At 37.5% G+C, this 14,361-nt stretch overlaps 1 protein-coding gene across 1 annotated transcript in view; it reads right to left on the bottom strand.

Moving 5' to 3' along the window:
* The window catches only part of LOC100028279 (L-lactate dehydrogenase A chain-like), a 37,781-nt gene extending 23,772 nt beyond the window's left edge, over positions 1-14,009 (bottom strand). Inside the window, exons 1-4 of the mRNA XM_007497006.3 lie at positions 13,872-14,009; positions 12,881-13,015; positions 11,248-11,365; positions 10,203-10,376 (exon numbers count right to left, since the gene is read on the bottom strand). Coding sequence (XP_007497068.1) covers positions 10,203-10,376; positions 11,248-11,365; positions 12,881-13,015; positions 13,872-14,009 — 565 coding nt within the window. The remainder of the gene's footprint in view (positions 1-10,202; positions 10,377-11,247; positions 11,366-12,880; positions 13,016-13,871) is intronic.
* Between the last annotated feature and the right edge of the window lie 352 nt (positions 14,010-14,361).

Genomic DNA, 14,361 nt, shown 5'->3' with positions numbered 1-14,361 from the left:
TGAAAAATCTATGAGAAAAGCCTCAAAGAAAAATGTAGCTTAGAAAAAAGTTCAACAAGAATTTCTAGAAAAACTTAAAATGAATTAAATAAGGAGCTTAAAAATGATGTTAAAACCAAATGAAAAGCTAGATAGCACAATACATAGCCAGGCCTAGAGATGAGAAGTTCTGGGTTCAAATCTAGGCTCAGACACTTCTGAACTATGTCAGTGATCCTGGGCAGGTCACTTGATTCCCACTGCTTAGCTTACTGCTCTTCTAGTCTGGAAGCAACACTTAGTCATTGTTCTAAGACAGAAGGTAAGAGCTTTAAAAAAAATGAGAGTAGCAGAGGAAAGAAATGGGCAAAGAACTAAGAATGAAAAAAAATTTTAAGAATTAATAGCTTGGAAAAAGAAATACAAAACCTTATTGAAGAAAATACCTGCTTGAAAATTAGAATTGGTCAAATGATTCCATGGGAGGGACATCAAGGAAAAAGGAAAACAAAGTCACAAGACTGAAAAAAATTGAAGAAAATGTGACGTAGGATTCCAGGAAGATTTATGAGCAGGCCATGTAGCCTTTGTTCTGGGAGTTTGAAAAGAGCGGGCTAAACTTACCATGCCTCTAGCTTGTACGTCATTAATTTGTCAAGCCAATGTAAATCTACTATATGCATTATCTACCTCTGACATCATTATCTCAATAAATACGGAGGAAGGATGCCATCTTCCTCTCTCTTTCCCTTTTCTCTCTCTCTCTCTCTAACCTGCTTGCTGGCCACATGGATCACTCCTGTTATGGAGATCCAGTGTGCCTCTAAAGATCTTCTTTCTTTATTCTTTTCCTTCCTTCTCACCTCACTCCTGATTCTTTATTCATGCATTCTTGGTTAATTTTTATCTTCCTTCATTGTGTGCCCTACAAAGGAAGTTAAATGGAAGATGCATCCTTCCTGTACAGTATCTGATCTGTGTGTGTGTCTGATTCAGTTTCTCTAAACTCCCTCTCTCCAGTTTCAGTTCTCCTCCTCAAAGATCATAATCCCTTTAGTTATTCCTTTTCATGCAGTAATTGCGGGTAAATTGCTGTATGTGAAATGCCTTATAAGAAAAACAACAAATCTAGAAAATAGATGAGAATTTAATAATCATTGAACTATCTGAAAACCATGAACAAAATAAGAAATTAGAGATGTGTCAAGAAATCAAAAAAGAAAACTATCTAGATCTCTTAAAAACAAAGAGCAAAGTAGAAATTGAATATACCAACCATCTCCTCAAAGAAACGTCAAAATAAAATTCCCAGGAATACTGTAGCCAAAATCTAGAGCTCTCAGGTAAAATGAAAAATAATGCAAGCAACTAGAAAGAATTTAAGTGCCATGGAACCAGTCATTAGCACACAATTTAACAACCACCACTATAAAAAAGCAGATAACTTTGAATATGTTACTCCAAAAGGCAAAGGATATGGACTTACAACCCATGAGCAAAACGGAATATAATCTTGTAAGGGAAAAATGAACCTTCTGTTCTTGATGAAAAGACCATAAGTAAGCAGAAAATCTTACATATAAGTACAGGAGTCAAGAGAAACATTAAAAGGCAAACATGCATGAGAAATTACAAAGGATCGCACAATATTAAATAGTTTATAATCTAATCTTATATGGGGAGATTATACATGTAGAATGAACTCAGCACTTTAAGCATTCACAGGGATCATAGAGGGCGTATAATTAGATAGAGGGCATGTGTGTGATTCTGTTGAGTTTGGATGATCTCAAAAGATAAATGGAGGAGGTGGAGAAGAGAAATATACTGAGAAAGTGAGGGAATGTAATGGGAAAGGAGAGGAATGGAGAAAATTCTCTCACATAAATGGAGTGTACAAAAAAGGAATTTATACTACAGGAGGGTACAGTAGAGGGAGGAGAAAAGAGTAGATAACAACTGAACCTTTCTGTCATTGGAAGTCATTAAAGGAGAGAAGAATACCTACACACAGTTGGGAATAGAAATATATCTTACTCAACAGGCAAATTAGAAGGAAAGGGGTTAAAGGAAAAGGAAAAAATAAGAATAGTAAATTAAAGGAGGCATTAGTCATGAGCAAACACTCTTTAAACGGGGAGAGGCAAGGGGAGGGGGCGAAAAAGATCTGTATAAGAGAATAGGATGGAGAGAAACATACAGTTTACAATCCTAACTGTGAAAATGAATGTGATGAGAGAATAGCAGAATGAATTAAAAAACAAAATCCAATATGGTGTTTACAATAAACACACCTGAATCCAAAAAATAAACACAGAGTTAAAATAAAGGGTTGAAACAGAATCTATTACACTACAGCTAACATAAAAAAGCAAGGATTAACAATCATGATATCACAAAGAAAAAGCACAACCAGATACAATTAAAAGAGAAGCAGGGAAATTACATATTGCTCAAAAGTACCAGACACATGAATATCATATTAAACATATATGTACCAATGGCAAAGCATCTAAATTCTTAAAAGAAAAGTAAAATGAGTTATAGGAAGAAAGAGTAAAAACTATAAAAGTGTATTGAATAAAAAGCCTTTGAAACAAATATTAAAAATTAATTTAAAACTAATTTAATCCTAAAGAATGGGTGGATCAAAAAACAAATTATTGAAATAATCAATAACTTCATTAAAGAAAATGGCAATAGTAAGACAACATTATCAAAATTTGTGGGATTCAGGCAAAGCAGTAATCAGGAAACTATCTAAACCCTAATCTCTTTCATCAAAGGAGGAAAAGCAGCTCAGCAAATTGGTCATGCAACTAAAAAAAAGACAAAACTAGAAATTCAACAAATTTTAAATCTCCAATTAAACACCAAAATAGAAAATCAAACTAGAAATGAACAATATTTGAAGGTTTAAAAATTAAATAAACAAAACTAGAAGTTGAGGTTTTTATTATTGTTGTTGTTTTTTTTAAAATCCTTACCTTCCATCTTAGAATCAACATTGTGTATTGGTTCCAAGGCAGAAGAGTGGTAAGGGCTAGACAATGGGAGTTAAGTGACCTGCCCAGGGTCACAGAGCTAGGAAGTGTCTGAGGTCATATTTGAACCCAGAACCTCCCAGCTCTAGGACTGGCTCTCAATGCACTGAGCCACAATTCTGCCCCCTGGGTATTTTTTTTTTTTAGTAGATGAGCTACGAGCTAATTTGATTAAGAAAAAAAAAACCAAATTACTAATATAAAAAATAAAAAAATGTGAATTCACAACTAATGAAAAAGGAAGAAATAAAAGCAATTATTAAGGGTTATTTTGTCCAATTTCTCTAATCAATAGCAATTTTGAGCATTTTTTTTCACATTAAGTAGAGAGAGCTATGATTATTGAAAAATTGCCTATTTATATCCTTTGACCTCCTATGAAGCCAAGGAAAATGATATCAATTATACTTTGAAATCATGCAAAACATATGTATTATACTCAGAGTTCATTAGTTCTCTGAAGGTGGATAATTTTTTTTTTATGTGTCCTTTGGAATTGTCTTCAATAATTGGATTGATTTGAGTAGCCAACTTGTTCACCTTGCTCATCATTATGACACTGCTATTACTGTGCACAGTGATATCCTAGTTCTGCTCTCTTTACTTGGCATCAATTCAAATGTGTCTTGCCATATTTTTTTCTAAAACCAACTGACCTATGTCATCCTTGAAAAACAGAGAACTACCAAAGAAGTTAGAAAGAAAAAGTCTTCAATCAGGATAAGGAAGACAATTCTCTAAGGGCCACCACTAGCCATGCACAAAATACTACATAGAGATAAGCTCTGGGACTTGAGAACAATGCCTCCAGGAAAGGGGATTTTCCAACGAACTGAAGAACTTGGGGTCTTATATATACTTTAGAGGGTATAGGAAAGGAGGGACAATTTATTGGCTTACTGGGAGATAAGGGAAGGAGGATTCCAGTACTAGGAAATCATTTTGCTTGGGAATATCATATTTGTTAAGAGGGTTTTTTTTTCCTCTTCTTTTTTTATTGAGAAGGGAAGTCATTCAGAGAATACAGTGTTTTTTTATGACAAAAAATAGGGCCATTGTAACCTTTTTAAAAATACACAGAAGGAAACAGAAAGTTAAGAAGGTAGCACAGATAAGTAGGACAGTCTTGGGGGTAAGAGGGTGGGTTTTGAGTGGTAAAAAATGACATTTTAATTCACATGATTTACATGTATGAAAAATCATTACTTTCTTTGAAACAAGGAAGTTTATAAATGATCTTTTTCATTTTTATCAATAAATTGTTAGGCAACATCAGCAGGACAGTTTTGAATGTAATATTTAGAATTTATTGCACATTTTTTTTTAAAGCAAGTGGTATGAAATACAGAATTAAGGCTTCATATAAAATCCCCATTCTGTGTTCTGCTGAGAGTATGGAAATGTTTGTTTGTTTGTTTGTTTTTGATGTTTAGGTTCAGAATAAAATAATTATAAAGAAATGCTTCATTAAGAAAGCAATATTTTGAGTTTAGTTTTCAAAGTAAAGATAGGAGTAGCAGAGTAGCAAGAAGAAATACATTGGGCTTTCCTGTTAATTATTCATTCCCCTTTTTCCCCTACCTCTCCCCCCCCCAAAAAAAATCTTCCAGGTCTATAAAACAGACAAGATTGAGTATTGATTGGGGGGAAGAGGGGAATCAGCAAGTCTTTTTTTTTCAGCCCAGGTCAGCATAAGGAGATAAGAGAGATCTGTAGACACTGGAATCTATGGGAAGATTGAGCAGAAAGGGACCTAAACCTGTGCTGGATGGATGCAGGAAAAGTGCCACATAGCAGCTATGTCATTTGCTCAGCATCCAGCTCTAGGTCTAGGGCAGTTGAGGTGGGGGATTTATGTGTAAGAATAGTAGTAGTCCAGGTTAAAGAGCCAATGCAAGGCCTACACTGTGTATAAAGAAATGAACCAGGCAAGAAGAAAGCATCTGCTGTGTGGCTCAGACCCAAGGTAGTTTCAGTTCCAATTTGTAGCCCAATCTAAGTCTTGCCAAAAAATAACCAGTTGTGAAGTGGTTCAATCATTCTGGAAAGCAATTTAAACTATGCCCAAAGGGCTATAATGTGTATACACTTTGCCACAGGAATACTGTTATGTAGCGCTTAAATTTATGGTTGAACTAAATATAAGAGAAATATGGTCCCCGATTTATAACTCAAGTCAAAACGACTTTTTACCAGTTTATTTACAAAAGGGTGTAAAGAGTGAAAGGAGAGAAACAAGTAAGAAGGGAGAGATATCTGTCCTATGACACTAGGTAATTGCTCTGGCCCAGCTCAAACCAGGTAGGGCTCATTAACCCTCCACCAGAGGACTCAGACAGAGGATTCAGTGGTGAATAAAGCAAAGATTTCACCCACAAGGCCTCCTCCAAGGCAGGGAGGCCTCTCTGGAAACTAATCTCTCCAGAAGCCAGGAAGAGAGTTGGCTTTTTCACTCACCCAAGCAGTGGCTCCAAAGAGCAGTGTTACCAGAAGCAGTCCAAGAGTCAGAATCCTAGTTCAAGCCAAGGTTCCAAGCTGGAGCTCCTCCAAGGCCAAGTCCCAAAGAGAAAAAGTCCATTTTGAGAGGAAATACAGAGTTTTTATAGTGCTTTTTCCTCATCACTTCCTGTCCCTTCCTCCATTTTACTGGGAACAATTGCAATCTTTAAATTTGCTTAGCACTGCCCAGGGAGCAGCCAGTCACTTCTGGAGGTATAAAGCACTTTAGTAAGTGGTTTGTGGACTTCCCCTACTTAAATATTAAATAGGGATGTCTTGCTTTTTTGTTGATTAAATTTAAAAGTAGGCAGGGGGAAGTTAATCCTATTTTTACAGCTACTAGGTCTGTATCCCAAACAAATAAAAAAAGCGAGAGAGATAAAAAAGCATATTTGGACAAAAATAAAAGAAATGACAAACAGAATGATTTCAGAAAAACCTGGACTTACATAAACTGATACAGAATGAAAAGGAGCAGAACCAGGAGAACACTGTACAGAGTTCATAGCAATACTGTACAATGATCAACTGTAAATAAGTTAACTATTCTTAGCAATGCAATAATTAATCAAAGCCAGTATTAAAAGACTCAGGATGAAAAATGCTATCCATCCCCAAAGAAAGAACTGATGGAGTTGGAATGCAGATTGAAGCATACTATTTTCATTTTATTATTTTGGGGTATCATTTTCTTTCACAACAAAATATAAAAATGTTTTGTCTGCAAATATATAGCCTATATCAACTTGCTTATTGTCTCAGGAAAAGGAACAGAGAAAGAGAGAGAATTTGGAACAAAAAATGTTTTTAATGAACGTTAAAAATTGTTTTTATGTTAGTGATGGAATACTATTGTGCTCAAAGGAATAATAAAGTGGAGGAATTCCATAGGGACTGGAACAACCTCCAGGAATTGATGCAGAGTGAGAGCAGAACCCGGAGAACATTGTACACAGAGAGTGATACACTGTGGTACAATTGAATGTAATGGACTTCTCCATTAGTAGCAATGCAGTGATCCTGAACAACTTGGAGGAATCTACAAGAAAAACCACTATCCACATTCAGAGGAAACACTGTGGGAGTAAAAACACCAAAGAAAAACAACTGCTTGAATACATGGGTCGAAGGGATATGGTTGGGGATGTAGACTCTAAATGAGCATCCTAGTGCAAACAACAAAATGGAAATAGGTTCTGATCAAGGACACAAGTAATACCCATTGAAATTGCATGTCAGCTGCGGAAAGGGTGGGTGGAGGGGAGGGAGGGAAATAAAGTGATTATTGTAACCAAAAAATGAATAAATTAATTTTTAAAAAAAGTTTAAAAATTGTTTTTACATGTAACTTGAAAAAATAAAATACTTTTAAAAATAAAATAAAAATAGATAAAACTATCCAAAAGTAGAATGGATTGCCTTAGAAATTACTTCACCTCCCCTCACAAGAAAGCTTCAAGCAGAGGCTTTTGACTCACTTGGTAAGTGTCATTCTCTATCAATGTAATCTATTATTATCCTAGAAAGTACTTTTGTTCAGATATAGGTTAAATAAAATGACTTCTTAATCTCCTCCTAGTCTGAGACTCATTCAGTAATTCTGTTACTTGATCTTTTTCAACCTTATTTTCTTCATGTATTCAGTTTCAGTTCCGTCAGTCCTTTCTCAATCAAGTTCAACTCTTTGTGACCCCATTTGGGGTTTGCTTGGCAGATACTAGGGTGATTTGCCATTTTCTTCTTCAGCTCATTTTACAGATGAGAAATTGAAGCACAGTGGATAGAGTGCTGGGTTTAGAGTCTGGAAAACATCTTCATGAGTTCAATTTGGCTTCAGACATTAACTTTGTGAACCTGAGGCAAGTTACTTGACCCCCATTACCTAGCTCTTACCGCTCTTCTGCCTTAGAACCAATACACAGTATTGATTAGATCAGCAGTTCTCAACCTGTGGGTCACGACCCTGGTGGGGGTCGAATGACCAAAACACAGGGGTCACCTAAAGCTATCGGAAAATACATATTTCCGATAGCTTTAGCCGCTGAGAAATCACGCTACTTTACAGCAAGATCTCGGAAAGAACCGGGACCCTGCTGCCTGCACATTGTACTAATATTAGTTACCTATCAGCAGCCCTCCCCCTATGAGGGGTGATGGACTTACCCTGTTGCCTGGAGACCGGACTCAAACAGAGACCCAGAGAGAGCACCTGGGAGCTGGCTCCGGAGGAATTAAGAATGAGTCCTGGAGCGGATAACTCCTGGACGGGATAACGGAGCTGAGTAACCCCAGCAAAGTGAAGCCTCAGCTCAAGATGGAGGGAGATGACAGGAAGAAGGCAGCGTCTGCAGACCCCCTCCCCAGGCAAGACTTACTTCCCACCCCAGCGCTCAGGCTGCCTCCTGCTAGATTAATATTTCTCAACATATAATTAAATATTGTTTTTGTGATTAATCACTATGTTTAAATTATGTTTGATTTGTAGCAATGAGAATACACAATGCTTATATTTACATTCCGAATCATAACTGTAGCAAAATTACAGTTTTGAAGTAGTCACCAAAATAATTTTTTGGTTTGGGGTCACTGCAACAGGAGGAACTGTATTGTGGGGTCATGGCATTAGAAAGGTTGAGAACCACTGGATTAGATGGAAGGTAAGGGTTTAAAAAATAAATAAATTGTAAAAGATAATAACTGATCAATACACTGTTCCTCCGCCACAATTCCAAAGGACTCATGATGAAAAATGCTATCCAACTCTAAACAGAGAACTAATGGACTCGTGGTATAGATTTAAGCACATTTTTCCCCTTTCTTTTTTGTTTTATTTTTTCTTGGAACATGGCTAACACAGAACTGTTTTGCATTGACTTCATATGTATAATAGGTATTGTATTTCTGGCTTTCTCCATGGATGTGGGAGGAAAAGAAAGGAGGGTATTGTACTACATGGCCTCCAAAATCCCTTTTACTTCATATGACATAAGATGCCTGCTCTTCTGAGAACTTTTCTAATCTGATCTCTCCAGCTGAAAATGATCTCATCTCTTCATATTCCTTATGTCACTGTTCCTGGCCCTTTCTTGCCCTTATCTTCTGTCTCTGTTTGAACCGGTTAATCTATCTAAGGTTCCAGGTCTGGAAGGATCTTCTATTCAAATTTCCATTTTAAAGATGAGAAAAATAGGGCCTTAAAAAGTTCAGTGGCTTGTCTGATGTCACCACAAGTACTGTAAACCAGGTCCTCAGTCTCCAAAAACAATGCTCTTCCCTATACATACAATGAGAAGTGTTAAGCTTAATCATTCAATAAGAAGTTCCTAGAGAATCTAGGTATATTGCAGCTATCTCTGCATTCCAAATGCCCAGCATAGTATCTTATACATAGTGATATCTGATGTTATCAAACTGAATTAAATAGAAATGAATTGACTTTGTAATCACACTTCATATTGTACTGGTTCCACACACAAAAAAAGGTTCCTTTCAGTCATTTCATGCGCATTTGAATACAACAAATTATAACATGCTTCTATTTCTTTAGCTCTGTGGCTTGGTTGGTTCCAGTGTCTATCTAGTAAACGGGATCCATTCATGCCAACACCAATGACACCCAATCACCAACTACCATGAAAGCCAGGTAAGCCCCAAAGCCCTGAGAATGTTAGTGCCCGTGAGTTCCTGCTTTCAGTTTAGTCTCTACAGCCCTCAACCCAAGAAATAACCTCTTTAGAGAGGAGATCCATCAATTGCTTAGGTAAGATCTAAGGTCTTGGCTTCCTCAGTAACCAGAGTTACTGGTTACATGAAGTCTCAGAAAAAAAAATCAACATCAAAGTCCTCAGTACTATTTAATAGTTTAAAATTAGAAACAGGTATGATTTTATTAGGGGAAATGACATTAAAGAAGATGTTTTGCCACTGCATCCTGAAGACTCTGTGCCTTTCCATCAAACTTCTAGCTGCAATTTCCTCTATGAGTTATCTCATCTATTAGAAACAAATACCTTGAGAGTAGACCCTGTCTCCATTCTTCTATATTTGTACCCTCAGCACTAAGCACAGGGCTTTGCTTAACTAAATGCTTAAAACGTTTTTTCATTCATTCATTCATTTAAGTTCTAGTAGGACCTTTATTTTGAGAGAAAAAGTTCAGCAAGGTGGATGGAAAGCCAGACTCTAAGCCAAGAAAGTCTGAGTTCAATTCCCACATTTGATACATGTTGATTGTGTGACCCTGGGCAAGACCCTTAAATTCTCAATGCTTTAGGAAAGGTCTCAGCTTATATTATCAGAGGAAATCTCCTCAAAAGAGAGTTCCCTCTACTTATAAAATCATAGTTCCAGTGTCCATCCATTTCCAGTCACATATCACAAAATTAGAAAACAATTAAGTTGGATATACCTAATTTTAGTTTACACAAAGTTCAAATTATCTTTTTTTTCAAAATCCTTACCTTCCACTTTAGAATCAATACTATGTATTGGTTCCAAGGCAGAAGAGTGGTAAGGGCTAGGCAATGGGGGTTAGTTAAGTGACTTGCCCAGAATCACACAGCTAGATTTGAACCTAGGGCTCTCAGTCCACTGAGTTACCCAGCTGCCCCCCAAATTATCTTTCTTTAGTAAGGGTAGTGTTGAAAAAGGGCTTCAATCAACAATTCAAACAAATCTGACCTGGGTTGGTAACAACAAGAATTATGCAGTTGGGACTGTACTGGATAATCTCTGGAATGAATAACTTAAAAATTTCCACATTTCGATAAACCAGATCAAGTCGATCTTCTCCCTCTTTCTGGCGAGCACCAGCCGTGACAATAACCAGCTTCGAGTTTGCAGTCACTTTGAAATCTAAAGAAAATGTTGAATAGAAATAGAACAAAACTAAAAATAATTTTAGTATTTCATCCTAAAAATTAATTCCTTACCTGGGTTTACCATACCTCCCCTTCCCTGCCGCTAAGAAAGAGAATACTCTAATAATACCTTTAAGGCTGAATTCTCTCCCTTATTTAGAAATGCCTTAAACTCTATCTGTGTCTCTACTTCTTGAGGAGATCTAGAAAGTGAAATTTTCTCATATTGGCTAAATTTAATTATTTCAGTTGTGTGGCTACTGGACATATACAAGTATGGATGAGAGATGTGAAGATATAGGAATTTGTGCTTTAACTTGGTCCTACATTTTAAATGAGACATATTACTAGATCATGAAATTTAGCACTGGAAGACCTTAGCTATTGTTCAGTTCAATTCCTTCATTATGTACATGCAGAAACTGAAGCCTAAAGAGGTCTGTCACAAAGGTATTAAGGAACACAACCAAGATTCAAAAGAAGCCTTTTGACTACAAATTCACAGCTCTTTCCATGATGCCATACAAATAATGACAATAATAAGTCATATCTGGGTCTTCTAAGTATCACACATGGCATTTTACCAATCTCAAAAAAATTATTCCATCCATTAGCCATACCAAAATGTTTCAGGTGTTCATCCACCCAACTTTGTTCAAAATGGAAATTTCTGCTATTTCAGAAATGATTTATAATATTCTAGTGGAAAATAACCACTCTTTAAACTCTAGTCTAAAGCATTCTATTGATTCATAATTCATACTATTAGCTAAATGATACTGGATGAGACAAAAGACTGCACATTCAATGCTCACATTCCTTGTTTAGAGCTTAATAATGTAATAATATTAATCTATGATGTTAACCTATGCCAGAGACAATATTAGGCATGTTAATGAATTGGCTTCCATGTTGAAGATCCATCATCTCTCCCTTTACTTTGTTTCCATCAACATCTATGAGGGCAAGTTCATCAACCAACTCCTGTAAAACATAAAGTTTCATTAAAAAGAGGGGGAAAAGTACTTCATTTCTTTAAGAGTAAAAGGGAAATTCTTGAATTGTTAGTCTATATTTAGCTAATAGGAAAGAAGGATAATTAGAAAACTAAGGAAAGACACAACTACCTTTGAATATGGAAAAGGCTCTCTCCCTTATAAAAATGGATGCAGATTTGTTCTTACTCCAAAAGATCAGTTTATAAACAATGAGAAAAAGTAATTAAGTTTCACTAAAATATAAAGTAAAAAAGGATCTCAGAAATCATTTAATCCAGCCTATGTCCTGAATAGTTATCTCCTCCCCAACATTCCCCAAAAGTGGTCACTCAGACTTCATTTGATAACAAGGAACTCCTTACCTTACAAAGCACCCAAATTCACTTTTGGACAATTCTGTTAGGAAGTGTTTACATTGTATTGTGTTAGAATTCCACTTCCTATCACCTATACCCACTGGTCTTAATAGTAACATTGAAAATTTTTAAATAATTCAAATTTATCAGTTTAGGCAAGTTATTCCAAGAAAGAAAGTTATTCCTCATAACAAAGGTAGACAGTGCAAGTATTAATACTCATATGGCTCTGTGATCTTATCAATTTAGATGTTTCCTACAAGTCTATCCATGCCTATCCAAATCCCTAACATATCCATTTGATCTGTTAGGAGTCTTGCTTGCCTTCATACCAGTCACATACTTTGGCTGTCCATCCCTTGCCCTCACCATGGGACCAACCCATTTCCTTTTTTTAATCATACATTTTCTCCCATATTTCATATTTATTCTTTGAAAGTTCCTTATCTGTCATATGTTTCTGCTTGTTCATACTCACTACTTGATTTTCTGGTGCCCTCTGTATAGTATAAATATAACAAGCATTACTATTTCCATTTTCTGGGCCTCAGAAGTTGTTCAAGATAACAAAGTTACTAAGTGTTAAAGTAAAAAAAAAAGAAAAAAATTCATTGAACTCTCCTAAGTCCAAATCCTTTGATCTTTCACCTAAACAGTTATCTAAGAGATACATTAGTAGTAGTAGTAGTACACAGTACTTTGTTCACAAATGCTTAGCTCATAAAGTTGATAGTATATGGAGGACTAATGAATGCTGTCCAATGGTAAAATAAATGGTCTCTGGATTTAGGAAGTTTCCCATCATTTAAAGTATTTAAATAAATGATAATCTGAGAAATAGTGTTTTGTAGTGGATTCCTTTTTTTTTTTGGACCTCCATTGGCAGTTTGGTTAAAGCCTGTGGATTCCTTCTCAGAATGTTTTTTGTTTTTAATTTTTTAAAACCCTTATCTTCTGTCTTAGAATCAATACTATGTATTGGTTCCAAGGTAGAAGAGTGGTCAAGGATAGGCAATGGGGGTTAAGTGACTTGGCCAGGGTCACACAGCTAGTTAGTATCTGAGGCCAGATTTGAACCTAGGACCTCCCCTCTCCAGGCCTGGTTCTCAATCCACTGAACTACCTAGGTACCCCTGATCACTTACTTTCATTACAATACTGACGGCACATGCCATGCCAACAGAACCAACCCCTACAATAGAGATCTTATTGCGGTCAATAGTCTCTTTCTCAAGGATATTCTTCATCAGCTGATCCTTGATTGATCCTACCCTGGAAACCTAATAGTGGAAAAAATAGCATATCACACAGTCTGGTATGATAATTTCATCATCATCATCATCATCACAAAGCATCGAATTCCCCAGGAGCTTCCAAGTGGCAATTCACAGCTAACAAATTCCATTTTTTTTTTTGCTCTTTCCCCACCCACCCCAAGGGGTTGATTGGCATGACCCCTCCAAGATCCCTTCCAATACCCAATCTGTAATCCTGTGATACCTACAAAATGCTGCCCACCAAGTAGGGAAGAAATGATGAGAGGAGAATCAGGTAAGAAAAAAACTGAGAAAAAACTGACATTTCTATTATATGTCAAATTTGCAAAGCGCTTCACACAGATTACCTCATTTTTGACTGGTGGGTGATAGAGTATTCTTATCTCCATTTTACAGATAAGAAAACTGGAAGTTGGAAACAAAAGCGTCTGACTCAAGGTCACACAGTAATAGATGCAGTGTTCAAGACCCAGTCCTCCTGATTCCCAGTGCGGACCGCTATTGGCTACATGAAATAGTCCAACCCCCTTCCCTTTACAAATGAGGATATTGTGGACCCACAGGGTAAGCAACTCTTAAGTGGGCTGCACTGGGCCTTGAACCCAGGTCCTGAACCTGAATCCAGCGCTTTCCCCACAACACTAGTATAACCGAAGTGGGGTAGGTCGCGGCTGCAGAGGATCCTGGGAGGAAGCTGAGGGCCTGAGAAGACTCAGGGAGGATACACTTGAGTGTGCACACAGACACACATACATGCACTCTCCATACACATCTGTTGCACATGTGTACGGGCAGGGGCCCTCCACCGGGCTCGGCCCGAGGCCTCCCTCTGAAAGGCTCATTCCTTCTCCCAACTCACGGGGGCCAGGGGCCAGGCGACCCTCATTGAGGGGCATTCCATCCTTCGGGGGCTCAGGGCTGTGCCTGGACTGGTGAGAGCGACACCCCCAGGGCCCACTCTTCTGCTAGCGTAGAGGGCCCCCAAAAAACACCGCATGACTGCCTGCTCTGGGGAGCAAACGGAGGGAAAGTAGCAAAAGCTACAGGAACAACTGATTTCAGCAAATGGCCGTTGATAGGCCCATTGCTCCTGCTCCTGCGCCTGCGCCGCTCCCCATGCTCCCAAGTAAGAGAATGGAGGAAGATTTGAGAACTGCGCAGGTGTCCTGGCTTAGGGGCGGAGCCAAGAAAGGGACGCGTAGGAGTTTCAAAGAAGACAGGTCAACCCTTTGTGAGGGCACTTTTTAAGTTTAAAAAATGACCACGTGCCCTAGCTGTGTGAACCTAGGCAAGTCATAACCCCCATCACCTGGCCCTTACAAGTCTTCTGCCCTGCAACCGATCTCAAT

The sequence above is a fragment of the Monodelphis domestica genome, chromosome 6 (genome assembly GCF_027887165.1).
Source record: "Monodelphis domestica isolate mMonDom1 chromosome 6, mMonDom1.pri, whole genome shotgun sequence".
Classification (NCBI taxonomy): Eukaryota; Metazoa; Chordata; class Mammalia; order Didelphimorphia; family Didelphidae; genus Monodelphis; species Monodelphis domestica.
The sequence above is the reverse complement of the archived record's forward strand: the minus strand, read 5'-3'. Positions and strand labels throughout refer to the sequence as shown.